Here is a 17,022-nt window from a genome sequence, read left to right as displayed (position 1 = left end):
TCCCACCAGGTGATTGGTGAGTTCATAGCCTGGGCTCAGAGGGTAACGGGTTAGAACAGTGCTGGCCTAGCACTGATAGGAGAAGATGCAAGCTGTTTTTTAACAGGATGAGGTTAATTCTTCACTTCATGGAAATGTTTCAGCTCTTTCTGGAAAGCCTCCCTTTCACTTATACTTGCTTACACATCGTTTTGATTTTTAATTAAGACGTTAGGAGAAATAAATAAACTGGTGGCAGGGAGAGGAGAAAATATCTCTTCAGATTTTTTCTCTTTGACTCAGGTCAACTATTACTAGTCTCTAGCAGTTGTTCCATAATGATCCAAACTAGTCAGTTGGAACGCCGCTGCCAAGGGGTCAAGTAGACAGGAACTGCCTACTCTATTGGGCAGCGGGTGAAGGTTGGGCTGGGGGGAAGCCGTATAGGTCTTTGTATCAGAGGCAGCGGTGAGGTGGGGTGTGTGTATGTGAAAACAGCACCATAGAGCGAGAGCTGGGGGAAACCAGCTCCCCCCAGCACTGGCTCCTGCTACCCCCCTTCCTGCGGGTTCAATAATTCCATGCTTTCTTCCTTCTGCAATCCACAGAAAACTCAACAGTGATCCCACCTCAACACTCCTCATGACATCAGTGCACTACCCCTACCACTACACCCAACGAGGGAATTTAAAAAGAAATCACAGCTTCACATACACTGACCTGTGAAGCCACAAGTGGTAAATATACACCTGAAATGGAAATGATTGTTCCCCCCCACTTTCATTAAATGCTTTTTAAAAAATTCCTGATTCATGTTACAGAATAAAATGAATCTTTACTAGTTCACAACATAGGCTGGCTGATGCTCTCAGGTCTAACAGTAACTAGATTTCTTTTACTGAATTGTGCCATACAATCCATAACATCATTCACAAGCAATATTGTTAGGTACACTGACAATAAATACACAGCAATCACTACAAGATTCATTCTGAGCTACAAAAGAGGAAGGCAGATACACAAACTGCAATTATGGTTTTATTTCAAATCATGGTGACGTGTTACTCTAAGAGCAATCTCACCCTTTTCCTTCCATGTCACGATTCAATTCATTGCATAGTCTAAGTAGAATCTATTTCCTTAAGATTTGGTCATATACAACTGGTAGGCTACGTCTAGACTGGCATGATTTTCCGCAAATGCTTTTAATGGAAAAGTTTTCTGTTAAAAGTATTTGCAGAAAAGAGAGTCTAGATTGGCATGGACGCTTTTCCGCAAAAGCACTTTTTCCGGAAAAGCATCCGTGCCAATCTAGACGCGCTTTTGCGCAAAAAAGCCCCAATCGCCATTTTCGCGATCAGGGCTTTTTTGCGCAAAACAAATCTGAGCTGTCTACACTGGCACTTTTGCACAAAAGGACTTTTTTGCCCGAACAGGAACAGCATAGTATTTCCACAAGAAGCACTGATTTCTTACATGAGATCATCAGTGTTCTTGTGGAAATTCAAGCAGCCAGTGTAGACAGCTGGCAAGTTTTTCCGCAAAAGCAAGGTGCTTTTGCAGAAAATCTTGCCGGTCTAGACACAGCCATGGTCTTTGGGGAAGAAAGACAGTAGGCAGTATAATCTACTAATCAGAGCCTCTACAACATAGGTTCTCAAATTGGCTGTGATAACCCTTATTTTAACCATATTGCTAAAAGGTGCCCTGATTGAAGGGAGGAATGGAAAAGGTTGGGAACCATTGTTCCGGAGCATGGTGTTTGGGCACAGGATTCCTAGGTTAAGTCTGCATCTGCCATTAAACCACTGTGTAACAGTAGACAAATCACAACTTTTCCAATGCCATTGTTTCCCCACATTAAATTGTATTCAACTATTATTTCAATTATAAAGCACTCCAAGCTCCTAGGGTGATGTCAATGAAGCACATAATAAATTTATACCCACGCTCTATTTGCAACTCAAAACTGCATCTTATGTTGTCTAAATCTCATATTGTGTAGACTGCACATGTAATTCACCACTAAAAGGAAACAGATACTGATATTAAATTTCTCTTTAACTATGTAATCTACTTTTGACCTATTTGGTTTGTTGATGAGTTGTTGGAAAGAGAAGAGTTTTATCAAATACCAACTAATTTAGTCTAAACGATAGACATTATTCTAATTACTCTTTTAAAAGTGAACTATGTTACACTAAATTGTTTTAAGACTATTTTGAGACCACATGTGTTTGATGGTCCTTACATATATCTAGCTTCCACCTGTTTACATATGCTCTACACTATGTCTAAGATCTGGCCCTAATCCAATAGAGGGAGGGGATAACAGTGAGAGTGGTTTCAACTTACGATTTTCAAAGTGAGATAGGGAGTTATATGCGGTGTAAGGGCTGTACTTTTGTTGTAATGCAGGTTTTTTGTATTTGTATTTTTAAGTTATGTCAAAAGCACTTAAAACAAATGGATAGAGAACTTTTATTTAAATAATTATTCTCCAAGTCTTATGTAATGATTCAAAGAACTATAACAGGCATTGAACTACATTTATAATGCACATTACCTTCTTGTTCCTGAGAATGAAAAGAAAATTGGAGTGTTAAACTTCTTAACATTTAAATCCAAGCCAAAGCCCACTGGAGTCAATGGAGGCTTTTCTATTGGCTAATAAACCTTGGCTTAGGCACTAAAACATTTATTCAAAAGTAATACATATATGAAAAGGGCATTTTTAATACTCACTTTTAAAAATATATTTGCTATTATGTTAATGCATCCATAACTCTGGCGGGCGCTTGGGTCTCACCATTTCACTGCTGTTTCCAACCAGGGGTGTTCAAAGTACAGACCTTTGGCCAAACATCTGTGATATATGCAGTGGCAAGGAGCCAGGTTTATGTGGCACATTCAAAATCCTGCCACTGCATGACTACTCATCACAAAGTAAGCCAGCAAGAGGCATGACAGGAATCCTTTCAGTGCTCTGATCAAAACACTTAATGCCAAGAGTAGCAAATGTACCTGATGGATGATGGAACCACCGTTCCCCCTTTGGACATAGTGCGTTGGGCTATGCAGAATGCTAGCTGACCAGTACTTACTTGTGCACTAATAAGCAGCTTTGTACATACTTCTGTTAACTTATGCACCCTACATATCCAGGTGGGAAAGATTTCGCCTCTTGAAGAGAGGAAAATGAGGTGGATTGGAGTTGAACCTCTCTAGTCCAGCATTCCCTGGTACAGCATGATTGTAGTTAGCCAGATGTCCACTTATCATGGGTGTGGACAAGTTTTGCATGGTTCCATGAAGTTTGTTTACAGCCACCAGTCCTGGCTCTCAAGTGTTCTGTGCTGTTATTTAGCTCTAATTTACCCCTAAATGTCTTCTAAGAGCCCAGTAAGAGGTGGAAGTGTTGGTAGACACTATTGATTTCCTGTAGTTTAGCAAATTCTCTGGTTTAGCACTAGTCAGGTCCCAAGGGTGCCAGGCTAGAGAGGTTCATCGTGTACAAATTTATGCATCCTATGTATGCCAGCATATTCTTATTGCTCTATTTTATGAAATCTGAACAATGTTGTGAAAGTATAGTTGATGTACTTTTTATATAAATGACTTTCAATGGCTGTCTAACATGCACAGAACAGAGGCATATACAAATTTACATTTGGCCCAAAATTCCTACTGAAAGTAGTTCAGCAAAAATGTTAAAATCTATTGTTTTCAGAAATGTGACAATTAAAAATTGTATGTTCAAGGGCAGCGTTCAGATTATGCATGCAATGTTAAATGTGGCTCATGCGTAATATTTATACGGAGTTTCCCAAGTTTATTTTCAACAAATGAGAATTTAAAAGAAATGTCATAATCTGGAAATTAGCACAGGGACACCACCTTAGTGCAGACTTCAGAAGAGAATCCCTCTTCTATGAATTGGAGAAACTTTGGAGCACTTGTCTTCTGAACCCCTTGCCCAGCCAAAGCAGAGCCTGCAAACGTCGTGAGATCAGCATGTATTCCAGTTGCTGCAGACCCAATGGGAAGCCCAGACGGAATGCTCCCCTTCCTGTGCTCCTTAGTTTTGGCTACTGGAGCTCCTAGATGGCTGCAGGAGTTTTCACTCTGTGGCTACTGTGGCTGCAGTATTCCCTGACCACTCTTCTGCCCAACACCAGCTTCCACATCCTCAAGACTCCTTTCTCAAGTTCTTCTATCCTTCCCTTTCTTAGGACTATTCCTTAACCCCTTATAGAGATATATGCACTGTGTTAGCTCATTTTCAAAGTTCAAAGAAAAACAAAATACTACAGCCACAGTCCAGGATTAGAGCTGGGTTAAAATGACCAACATTTTGCTTCATTAGCACTGGCATATGCAAATTTACATTTGGCCCAAAATTCCTACTGAAAGCAGTGCATGTATTAATATTTTGTATAATCAACGAAGACATTATCATCAAGCAGTTAGATATATGTGCACAGCACTAAGACTAGTGGCTACAAATCAAGATTGCAGATTTCTGTCCAGGTCATGTTCCATCCACTGCACCTAGAATACCAACCAGCCATACATGCCCAAGATTACATGCCCAAGATTACATGATCACCATTTCACCCCCACTCCACAATCTCCAGATACAAAGAAACTTTTAAAACAGTAAACCAGCAACCCCATCTTTCATATAATCACACAAAATCTGGAGTAGATACATCATTTGGTTTGAAATGACAAAAATGAAAAACCAATTCAGAGTGAACAAAGTATGTCACAACACAGTATTTTGTAAAACAACACAAGAATAACAAAAGAGATTTGCCAGAAAGAGACAAGAATATGCTAAACAACAAGGAAAATGGACCCTCCCCCCCCCCCCCCCCCCACCTAAGAAGGGGCAGGGAGAAGGCATTAATTTATTGATTCAATGGATGTTGAACAGGCAGATTCCCATTAACTCTCTGGCACTCACGTTATTTGCCAGTCAAGTGAATATTATACACAAACATGAATGCTATGTATTTTTTCAGTCTGCTATTTCACAGTCATTGAGGTTACTATTTTCCAAGTAAGGACGGTTGGTCTTGACTTCCCTAGCAGCTGATTAACGCCAGTCCTTAACTGACCTAAGGAACTGTTGTTCAGCAATACAGGCATTTCCTTCTCAAAGGCTTCTCATGTTGCCTTCGCTATTTTCCATCATCTCTGTCCTCATTGATAGAGTAAAACTCAAACATAAGCTTCTTGTAAAGCAGCAGAGAGGTCACCACTAACTTTATAAGCCACATCACCAGTGTGGAACAGTTCCTCTTGCCCCTCATCCCTTTTGCAAACCCCATTACAAACATGCTCCATTTCACATGCTGATTAGTCTCTCAGAGTATGTCTACATTGTGGTAAAACACCTGTGGCTCTCCGGGGTCAGCTGACTTGGGCTTATATGGATTGAGCTGCTTGGTTATAATATTATCACACAAATGTTGACGCTAGGGCCAGACACCGGACTTTAAAGCCTATGTGGAAAGGTCCCAGAGCCCCGGCTGCAGCCTGAGCTTGAGAGCCCACGCCCTGTGAGACCGAGTCAGATGACCAGGGCCAGTCAAGGGAGTTTTATTGCAATGCAGACATCCCTTTCAGACACTGTCACAAAACAAGTGACAAAATATTTTTGTGAAGGAGGCTGTCTTTAACAAGCCAGCACCTGCTTGTGACCAGTTACAGGCTTGCTGGGTAAAACCTTTTGAAAACTGCTCCTCTGCGGGCTATAGTGGGTAAGTGAACCTCCACTCCGAAGGGGGCGGAGGGGAATAAAACTCACAAGCATCTTTGCTCTTTGACTCAGACAGCAGCTGAGCTGATCCTTGCCAGCTCTCTCAAACTGCAGTATGAGGGAACTCTACAATTTAAATATTCAAACTCTGTGTGCCACCAACATTTAACCTCACATTCCAGGGTGGGGTTGGGCGTGGAGCTTGGAACATTCCAAAAAGCATTCCACCAATAAGGTCTCAGGAGGTAGTCTCCAACTTGGAAGCATCCAAGCTAAAAGACTCAGAAGAAGAACACTTTTACATTCCCATTCATGTTAGAAATAAACAGAGTACATAAAGGGATGGAATGGGGATAGATTGCTCCCTACGCTGAGATCCTGTACAGTTAATCCACACATTTGGCAGGGTATTGTTACCTATATTTTCTGATCCTAGTGTCAAGACTTGAGCACGGCTGTTTGTATTTTTTTTAATCTTTTGACAGAAAAGAACAATTGCTTCATTAAATTCTAAGTACAATTTAGTAGTGACATTCATTTAACAAATATTTACAACAGAGAATAACTTCTGTCAATATTATCTATCATATTCATATAGCATGGCCACACTAAATTAAGCAGACAATTTCTTATGATTGGTGGTAAATTTTTTCTTAAAATTCAAGCTGTGGTCTGGTTTGCCATCTTATGCAAGAATATAGTAGTGCAGAAGCTGTACTGCTAAGATACATTAGTACATGACCTGGCATTTGCACAAAGAACATCTGCCATCTCCAGTTTATATAAGGAATACACAAAAAGAGATCCATTATTTTAGCCAAGAGAGAATTCAGAAAATATAAATGACAAGTTCCATTATGGATGAGCCATGGTCAGGTTTTATTAATTCACATATAATTTCTTTTTATAACAAAAGATAAAATTCCAATTCAATACTTTGAATAGAACAGTCTCTAAAAGGAATTTTATTCCCCCCAAAAGAACCTCTTTTAAGATCAAGAGCAAACCTCAGATCTGCTACATGCAGGGGGCACTATCACAGATGTATCTAGTCTGAATTCAATGATGAGAACGGTGCAAAAAGCAACACAACAGGGTATAGTGGGTTAGAAGAAAAGTAGCGGAAAAGCAACTAAGTCTCGTCCGTGCTGCCCTGCATACTAGAAGGGTGTGAACAGCAGTGTGCACCAAAATGCTGCACTGTAACTCTCCTGGGTGGATGTTGCAGGCATGAACTAAAAGGCTCTCTGTTCACATTAACATAGTCCTTTTCAAAAAGAAAGATATTAATGCAAACTAGGAACCTTTTAGTTTGTATCCACAGAGTGCACATAGCGAAGTTACAGCATAGACACTTTGGTGTGCACTGCTGGTCATGCCCTTGAAGTCTAAACCATGGGGCAGTTAAAGAACTCTCTTCAAAACATGTTTAAGGCTTTGTCTGTTTGCATTGTACAGCTGTTTACATTGGTGCACAATGGGTGTTTTTTCACACCCTTGAGCAAGAAAGGTACAACAAAGTAACCTGCCAGTGTAGATAAACCCTTACAGATTCCCATTAGTTGCTTTTCCTGACCTACGGTGAGGATCAAAGGGAAGCATAAATCACACTTTGTATGCGCCCATTTTCTGACCATTTTTAATTTATATGAATGCCTAATTTTAGCCTGAATTATTCATTCTAGCAAAGCAGCAACTCACTTTCTTGTTCATAGATGCTATACCACTTATCTTACCATAAATATATATTATTCAACTAACTGTAGTTACTTATATAATTGTTATACTAGATAAATAAATTGATGATCTGTGATCAGGCAGTTATTTAAACACTAAGTACGGTCAGCTAAACAATTTAACATATTCATTTTAAATGACACTTCAGTTTGATTCAGCCAAATTACAATATATGTTTTGTAGTTGCACACTAAAAGCACTGATTGTATTTTCTTTGGAAGTTGAATTAAGATCCTCTGATCTTCTATTACTTCCTTGTGTTTAATTTTTTACATTCACTCTCTCTCATAAGAGTCCCTTTCCCACCAAGCCCAAATTGATTCACAGAAATGTAACGTAAAAGCATTAACATGCATCTGCATGCTGACCACCTGTGGTTTCCTTTATAATTCTATTTCCCAGCAGAGATATTTACACTAGGAGAAGTGCACCTTGTGCAGGTGTCACACAGGGCCAATTGCCAGGACAAGAAAGTGGTGTGAAAGCACTGCAACACAGGCTATGGCCCTTAGGCCTCCATCCTGAAAAGTTCCTCACCTTCAACTGCAAACCTTCTGCTAATGACTTCTCCAGGCACTGCAAAGGAAGTCAGTACGGGGGAGGGGAGTGATGAAAGCAGCAGTGAGACTAAGGCGCACGTGAGTATTGTGCAGGCCCAAAGCGCCATAAATTTCCTGGCTTTAAAGTTACTATTATTTTTGACACGCAAACACAATATGACCTAAAATTATGTCACAAGAGGTTTACATTTTACTTATGGAGGAGGACAAGCATGTGTATGCAAAGGTATCATAAGGCACACAGACCCTTTGAATAAACTAAGATTCAGAGGGAGAGAGAAGTGAGGCAGCTGAATTTCAAAGGCTGCTCCCTAATGACAGGATGTCCTTTGGCTTTCCAATCCCTCAGCCTCCTGAGGGGAATGTCATAGCAAATGGGAACGAAGAGACCACATTAAGGTGTAACTGTTGAAAGTCACCTTGAATCTACTGTCAGCCAGCACCCTCCTCCAGGGACATAACACTTCAGGACACACATTTTATTTAAACTAAGAGAATCAAGACATTAGTTTGGGTCAGACTTGGGGGTGGGGGTGAGGGCAGGGAGGGGCGATACACACATTCTCCCAGAGGTGCAGGATTTGTAGTTTGCACTTTCCATTGAGGCAGTTTCTTCCTTGGAAGTGGATGGTAGCATAGATGGTGATTCCGCAACATGCCATAAGCTTTTCTTCTAGGCAGTTATGTTTGGTGATCCAGAAGAGCTCCAGTGGACTTCACAGGTATCCTAGTTATGCCTTCCCACACAACTGAGGATGCAGAGCTGGATTGCAGACAATTTGTGTTGCTTCTTATCACTGTGCTTTGCAACCTGCATTCTGCCAGCAAAACTCAGGGAATGAACCAGATTCTGTTAATAGTATTTGCATGACCATTCCTCATAACTGCCTAAAAACAGCCTTTACAGAAGCTTCTGCTTCAGACATGACTCTCAGTGGGGAAATGGTTATTCCTAAAGTTTATGTTTTATTAATTGGACTACAAAGTATGCCACTGCTCTGAAGTAAGTGTTCTGTGACTAAAATCATTGTGTGAAACTGGAACATTTAGTTCTGAAAGAAGCTTTTAAAACTATTTTTACTGCAGTCTACAAGGTAGGAAATGAACTGCAATTATTTTTCAGTTAAATGCAAACTATGCAGATTTATTACAATTCAGATATTTGAGTAGTACTTGTTTTAATTAGCATGTACACCTTTTTTATTTAAAAACTCTAAACATAATCCCAGTTAAATACAGCTGTACCATTAGAAAACAATGGCTTAGTGTAGACACCTCCATTTAAAATAAAGACATTTGTAATTGGGAAGCCATTTTGGTATAGTTCATCACCAATGAATTGTGTTTCTAATATCTTCTTCATACAAAATCCTCTAGGGATCATAACACAACCTGTTATAACTTTGTTACCGGTATTTTCAGACAAGAGCTGACCATTTCTAACATACTTATCCCTGTTAATGGAGCCACAACAAAACTCCAACAGTTGGAAACAATCTATTAAAAACCTCTCTCTTGTGCCTTTAAAATTCTTCTTTCTACTTATAAAATATATTAAACAAAAACACCTCAGAAGTTTAATTGAAAATATTTGCTATTGAAACAGAATTTAAGATGGGATCATCTTCTCATTCAGACTATTAATTTATCCTGTCTGAAAGGCACCAAAGCAAAGAAGAGAAAAAACATTTACCCAGTACAGTAGCTTTTCAGAATCAGGCAGTTTATCTGTCTCCGACTGAGTCTAGATGAAACGTAACAGCAGGATATAAAAAGGGAGTGAACTGGTAGCTGCACCGTTGTGGAATGTTTGCTTTTCATGCTATCGTGGCACTTCAGTAGAGCTGAAGTCAGAAGTTCTCTCAGTAACATGAGCTCTTTTATGTGCGGCCTCAACAAGTAGGTCATCTTCATGTTCTTTGTTGTTTAATAGCTCCTGGTTCTCTCTCTTGCGTTTGTTAATCAGGTGGTTTTCTCCCTCATTAAGCTTCCCCTCTGGGAGACCCAATGTCCTAAGACAGACTATAGCTGCAGCCTGTTCTGCTAGCTTCTTTGACTTGTCCCTGAAGAGTAAGACAGAGCACAGGTAAAAGCAGATGCAAAGCTTGCATACTGCCAAGCACAGTGTTGCATGCCTGAAATAATCCATTTCCTGTCTCTGCAATACTTATGACAGCCTAACAGATGGAAGACAAAAGCTTAGTTCCAGAGACATATTCACATTTTTTTAGATGCTTGTGTTGCTGTAAACCTGGGGGGGATGGGGAGGGAAGCTATCATTTTGATGGGGGAGGGGCGACAACGCCAAGATTTTGTTAAGTGGTCAAGGGCTGCACTTTTCTGTGGAGGAGGTTTGGGATCTAGGAAAGAGGTTGAGTGCAGAAGGGAGCTCGGGGTAGGGGAATGGGGTGCAGGAGAGAGTATGGGGTCTGAGAGGGAGTTTAGGTGAAGAAAGGGGTTGTGACCTGAAGCAAGGGACTAGGGTGCAGGGTTTGGAGCGGGGTATAGGTGCAGAAGAGGTTTCTTACCTGGGGGAGGTATGTAGGAATGGGCGCAGTATCTGGGAGGGAATTGTGACCTGGGGCGCAGGAGAGGAGGATACAGAGAGTTTAAGTGGGTCAAGGGATTGGGGTGCAGGGCTCGAGAGAGGGAATAGGCGCGGGAGAGGACTCTGGTCGGGAGGTGCTTACCTAAGCAACTCCTGGTCAGCAGCACTCTCAGGCAAGCTTCACTACCTACCAGCAGCCCCAGACTGCTCAAGTGGCTGGCTGTTCCATGTGGCTTTCTGCACTGCGGGGGTGGGGGGAAAGCTTCACTTGCTGCCCTTGTACCCAGCAAAATCTGTCAGATCCTCTTGGCTGTAAACCAACCACCTGCCCCAGGTCATAACCCACTCCTGCATCCACACTCCAAGATCCTGCCACCACTCCTCCACTCCAATCCCCTGGAATTACAACCCTCTCCCCTTCACCCAAACTCTCCCCCAGATTCCACACCTCCCTTCTTAACCCCTATTTCCTACCCCAAGCTCCTTTCTGCACCAATCTCCAACTCAGACCCCATACTTCCTCCATTAATATTGTAAAAAAGTATGGCCTGCAATCACTTACTAGATTCTTGGAGTGGTCTCCCGCAAAAAATTATTGCACACCCCTGTACTATATGGAACCCTAGGTGTATCTGCCTGAGAAACTCAAACGTTTCTATGATCAATAGACTCTTCTATAAAATATTGTTGTGGAGTCTTAGTGCATCAATTGATGCAGCTACTGATTCAATATGTGGCTTCCAGCAAGACACCTGATCTCTTGCTCTCACTTTTATTTGTAAAATAAAATTTAAAAGTTGCTATCTAGTTGCCTTTATGTACTATTTCACTTTATTTCATGTATTCATTGAGTTACTGAATTTATTCATAGTGCAATAAGGCAAAATATCTACAAAATATGAATTTGTAAATATTCCTAATTTGGACTAAGGGACCAATCTAGCTCCCACTCTAATCAATGGAAAAACTCCTCCCGTCTTCAAAGAGAGAAAGAGAGCAGAAAAGGTGGCTCCCAGTAAACACATGGAAAAATCTGTGCAAATCAGAGGACAAAATGCCTAGGGGCAGTGGAGTGAAATAAATCTGACTTGTTATACAAATATAAAGATATTTTATAGTCAATGTATTTAATTATAGTATGTCTGTTTCATTGTATCTCCTATATTGTAATTTACACCTGTTTCTGTTAAAATATACTTTATAAAACAACTGAATTAATGCAATCTGATATTCGTTATAAGGTTAAGCACAAGACTTTGTTCAAAGAAACAGATACATAACATTCTAAATACTGGGATTAGTATAATCAGAATGCTGCTGATATGCAACTAGCTTTTTCGCTTTATGAATCCAGCAAGTTCTGTCACCGTTCTGGAGCAAAAGTTGGTAATATTGCCATTTACTTTCAAAAATGTTAATGTTAACTGACCCAAAGGAAATAAAAAACAGTATTGGCTAGAACCAACAGAAGAATTCTTCTGATCAGTTATTCATTCAACTCTAATTGCCAACAGATTCTTTGCTCTCCATCTTGAAAAAACAGAAGTCTTGATGCTGGGTAAAGGTTATTGTCATGAGAATGGTCAAGTTTCCCCTAAAAAATTCCTTACTTCCTGAGGTAATTTTATGAAAATAGTGGGTAAGATAAGGAGTATGGCATCACTTTTGCAAAGCTTTCCATGCTAAGCACATAGCTGAAATGGTGGGGAACAGTTTTTCCCAGTAGCACAATTTAAAACTCTTAATGTTAGAGATCTTTGCCTTATTTGAGGCCACTCTGAGGACTGTCTTAGGGGAAATATACGCCCACACACCATTTACCTTTTAAGGATCTCATTACTAGAAACAGTCTTTCTGATATGAAGGGCGAAGGGCCCTTGACTACGGAAATCTTTCCCCCTTGGCACATGTCTCAGTTAACCGCAGAAACCTTTTCCAAGTTGTTTCCTTCAAAAGTTATAGCTTTAAAGTAAAGTTTACTTAGTATTTTTCCTCTCACTGTTAGTGTTGCCTTTCCAACAATACATCACAAAAGCACGTCAGAGAAGACTTACCATAAAGTTGATCTATATTTTTGTTCAGCTACTGTAACAACTGAACAGAATAATTTATCTAGTGATCTTTGAACCTAGAGAAAGGAGAGATTAAAGATATAAGTAACTTAATATAAACAGCTATATTTTTTAAAAAAGCAATACCACAGAATACTTCCTAGTCTCGGTTTTACTGTAGGACAGGGATGAGCAATAATTTTTGATGGGGACACGTCAAGATTCTGATAAGTGGTCGAGGGCTGCACTTTACTGTGGAAGGAGTGAAGGGTCTGGACAGAGACTGGGTGAAGGAGGGGGTTATGGCCTGGGACAGGAGATTGAGATACAGGGTCCAGGAAGGGCTATGGTTGCAGGTGAGGATTCTGGCCTGAGGGAGGGATGTAGGAACAGGGGCAGAGCCTGGGAAGGAGTTGTGGCGTATATGTCTGCACGTGCATGCACAGAAGGCTTAGGTGGTAACCTGGAGCAGGGACTTGGGGTACAGGAGGGTGTGGGGTACCAGAGACAGTCTCTGGCTGGAAAGTGCATACCTAGCCAGCTCCCAGCCAGCAGCTCAGTTGCCAGCAGCCCCAGGATCAAAGTGACTGGTTGTTCCATGTGTGTTTCTGCACCATTTACTGGGGGGTGGGTGGGTAGGAAGACTTCATGCACTGTCCCTGTCCCCAGCACAACCTCCCAGTTTCCACTGGCAGGAAATTGTGCTGGGGGTACAGACAGCACACAAAGCCTCCCCTTGCCTTCTCCCTCTCCATGGTGCAGAGAGCCACATGAAGCAGCTAGCCACTTTGAGCAATGTGGTGCTGCTCAGTGCCCAATGGTGGGCCTTGGGCTGGATTAAAAAGCTTGGTGGGCTGCATCTGGCTCCCAGGCCGTATCTTGCCTGTCCCTGCTCTAGGAGCATGTAACACAATTAACATTTTAAGCCTTCACACTTCAAAATTCATTATTTAGCTGTTTTGAAATAAGGCTGGTGTAGATGCTCCCCAGTGCTATTTTGAAATAGCCCCTCACCAGGGCAAATCTAAATTATTCCTCCCCAGAGCCTCCTGGGGCTCTAAATGAGAAAGCATATATACATTAGGGAAGCCTGCCTCAGACTAATTTTGAGGCTTCCCTGCAGCGTAGACGTGCTATACTGAAATAAGCCGTTTTGGAATAACTATTCCGGAATAGCTTATTTCGAAATTGATATGCAGTGTAGATGTAGCCTTAGAAACCAGATTCTATAAACACTATCTACTTGGCATAGCACTTATGGCATGGTCTGCTGGAATTATGAAATCAAGATGTTCTTTTGTAACAGTTATTAGCTCTCTTTTTGTAAACATTCTTTTCTTGTTTATCTACCACAGCAGTCGCAAAAATTGCTGCTGCCCAGACAGAAAAGAAAAAGCAGATTTGTGACATCCTAGATGACATAAGCAAGAATGAACACAATTCTAGGAATTCAGTGGTGCTGCATTCTAATATTCCACGTCTCATTTAGCTTTTCAATATTAGATATAGTGTAATTTATCATCCCTTTCATAGAATCATAGAATCATAGAACTGGAAGAGACCTCAGAAGGTCGTCAAGTCCAGCCCCCTGCTCTAGGCAGGACCAATTCCAACTAAATCAACCTGGCCAGGGCTTTGTCAAGCCAAGACTTAAACACCTCTAGGGATGGAGACTCCACTACTTCCCTAGGTAACCCATTCCAGTGCTTCACCACCCTCCTAGTGAAATAGTTTTTCCTAATATCCAACCTGGACCTCTCCCACCACAACTTGAGACCATTGCTCCTTGTTCTACCATCTGTCACTACTGAGAACAGCCTCTCTCCATCCTCTTTGACCTCCCTTCAGGAAGTTGAAGGCTGCTATCAAATCCCCCCTCACTCTTCACTTCTGCAGACTAAACAGCCCCAAGTCCCTCAGCCTCTTCTCATAAGTCATATGCTCCAGCCCCCTAATCATTTTGGTTGCCCTCCGCTGGACCCTCTCCAATGCGTCCACATCCTTTTTGTAGTGGGGGGGCCCAGAACAGGACACAGTACTCCAGATGTGGCCTCACCAAAGCCGAATCAAGGGAAATAACAACATCTCTGGATCTGCTGGCAATGCTCCTCTTAATGCGACTGCCCAGACAGAAAAGAAAAAGCAGATTTGTGACATCCTAGATGACATAAGCAAGAATGAACACAATTCTAGGAATTCAGTGGTGCTGCATTCTAATATTCCACGTCTCATTTAGCTTTTCAATATGCCATTCAATGTGCCATTAGCCTTCTTGGCTACAAGGGCAAACTGTTGACTCATATCCAGCTTCTCATCCACTGTAACCCCCAGGATCCTTTCTGCAGAACTGTTACTTAACTGGTTGGTCCCCAGCCTGTAACTATGCTTCGGATTCTTCCGTCCCAAGTGCAGGACTCTACACTTGTCCTTGTTGAACCTCATCAGATTTCTTGTGGCCTCCAATTTGTCTAAGTCATTCTGGACCCTATCTCTGCCCTTAAGCGTATCTACCTCTCGCCCCAGCTTAGTGTCATCCGCAAACTTGCTGAGGGTGCAATCCATCCCCTCCTTTCCACAGAGACAAAAGGAAAATTCAGACAAGCAGTTCACACATTTTTACAGGAAAATGGCATTTTAAAAAATGCTATTAGTGTATTTAAACATGTTTATAATCTGGACATAAGACCTGGTGGCCCACCGAAGTTAAGACAGTACTTCTTTTGTCTATACAGGAAAGAGTTCAAATGTAGGCTCAGTGAAATATAAGTAATAAATGTGATAGTTTCATTCATATCCCCAGCTCTGTGTATTACAAAATTACCTCACAATTGACAATTTCCACTTGAGGCACCTACTCGAGGGGAAGGGGTAGTGAGAAGAATTTCAGGTCAGAATTGAGATGCACGGAATTGTAAGGGAGAAGCTTCCAATACTGGGAATTCCTCTCTATCATCAATAAGAAAGGAATTAACTAATTTTATACAGAAAAGTAAAGGCCACTTTCAGTGGATTTTTAAGGGAGGTCAAATTTCACAACTAAAGAGGAAAGGTTCTACGCTGCAGAAATGTGTTCTAATTTTTAATTTGTTCTAATTCTCTGTAAATTATGTGGGCGTGTCCATTCTAAGCAGTCTAGCTACGGTATCAACAAAACTCCAGTTTGAAAATAAAAAAAGCATTTTAAACTTTGAGATAATCTTGTTTCAAATCAATCAATTCACAGTTTCCTGATAATCCTCAGTAAAACTATGACATAAATGTTTTGCCTAAGGATCTGCCTTATACTTTTGCTGAGAAACGGAGAGACTCACAGTTTCATAAACAGGTTGAGGGTGCTTCTCTTTCCTGCACCATTCCAAGAGATACATTTTGGGAGTAATCTGTGGTGGATAGTCTCGCCTAGGCAGAAAAAGAAAAAAATGAAATACAAATAATCCCACAATTTGTAATGAATAAGTTTGTACAGAAAATGACTATTGGACAGACATATGTTAACTGAGACAAGCAATCTCTCTATCAATGTAGGATTGATTACGATCATATTTTTACTAGCTTTTTTTCCCAGTCTAATTTTAAAACTCTCAAGTGATGGAGCTCCCACCCCTCTCTCAGATCATTGTTCCATTAATACATTTTTAAATTAGTTTCTAAAATCTAATATTACATATTGGTTCCTTACTAACAATCTCCCACCTTCACTAAGTGCAGTTATACAAGCAGTGACAAGGTACTTACTGATAGGAAAGTTTAAATAACCTGCATTCTGCTGAGTTTCTGACTGATACTGACAAGCCACAATACACGTTTTTTTTGACCACTTACCATTTTTCTTGATAATTACCCATAAACATTTTCCAATAGTGATTTAAAAACTTTTTCGGGTATTAATTTATTATTAAAAAAAGGTTAGGTTAGAAGAATGAGTTTGGTTCTATAATAAAAACAGTAGCATTTCCAGATACATAGGAAAGGTAGACATTGCTTCAACTGTTTAAGAGGGAGTATAGTTCCTAGGGCATAGGCAGAAAATATAAATACTACAGAGATATTGTGCTCAATCTTTAAGGAGTCATATTATACTCCAGCTGAGTTTGAATGCTTAGAGTGTATCTTTGAAAAGCATCTTATGCAATACCCTTAACCTGTGGTACAAGACAGACAGGTTATTCAAGATGTTGAGTAAACAAAGTAGAACAAAAACTATTTTACAGTATCACTTTTAAATTAGGCAATCTTAGATAAATAAAAATGTTTACAAACTGTGATTCTCGCAGTTCTTCAATTTAATGTCTCAGGAAATACCTGGAGACATCTTCTGAAGATTCCCTGTACATATTAAGGAAAAATAATGTGTTTGCTCCTGCAGAGCACATAGGTTTA

General features: G+C 40.6%; 1 protein-coding gene across 6 annotated transcripts in view; it reads right to left on the bottom strand.

Moving 5' to 3' along the window:
* Positions 1 to 9,155: 9,155 nt before the first annotated feature.
* DUS2 (dihydrouridine synthase 2) overlaps positions 9,156 to 17,022 on the bottom strand; it is a 70,811-nt gene continuing 62,944 nt past the window's right edge. For 3 of the 6 annotated variants that reach the window (XM_075940316.1, XM_075940317.1, XM_075940318.1), the window contains 3 exons: positions 15,954 to 16,041; positions 12,646 to 12,719; positions 9,156 to 10,106 (listed from right to left, as the gene is read on the bottom strand). In XM_075940316.1, the coding sequence (XP_075796431.1) occupies positions 9,866 to 10,106; positions 12,646 to 12,719; positions 15,954 to 16,041 (403 nt within the window). In that variant the 3' untranslated portion in view covers positions 9,156 to 9,865. Of the gene's footprint in view, positions 10,834 to 12,645; positions 12,720 to 15,953; positions 16,042 to 17,022 lie in introns of all 6 variants that reach the window. The other 3 variants (XR_012906751.1, XR_012906752.1, XM_075940319.1) reach the window with 3 other exon arrangements.

Source organism: Pelodiscus sinensis, chromosome 12 (assembly GCF_049634645.1).
Source record: "Pelodiscus sinensis isolate JC-2024 chromosome 12, ASM4963464v1, whole genome shotgun sequence".
NCBI classification, from domain to species: domain Eukaryota; kingdom Metazoa; phylum Chordata; order Testudines; family Trionychidae; genus Pelodiscus; species Pelodiscus sinensis.
The sequence above is the reverse complement of the archived record's forward strand: the minus strand, read 5'-3'. Positions and strand labels throughout refer to the sequence as shown.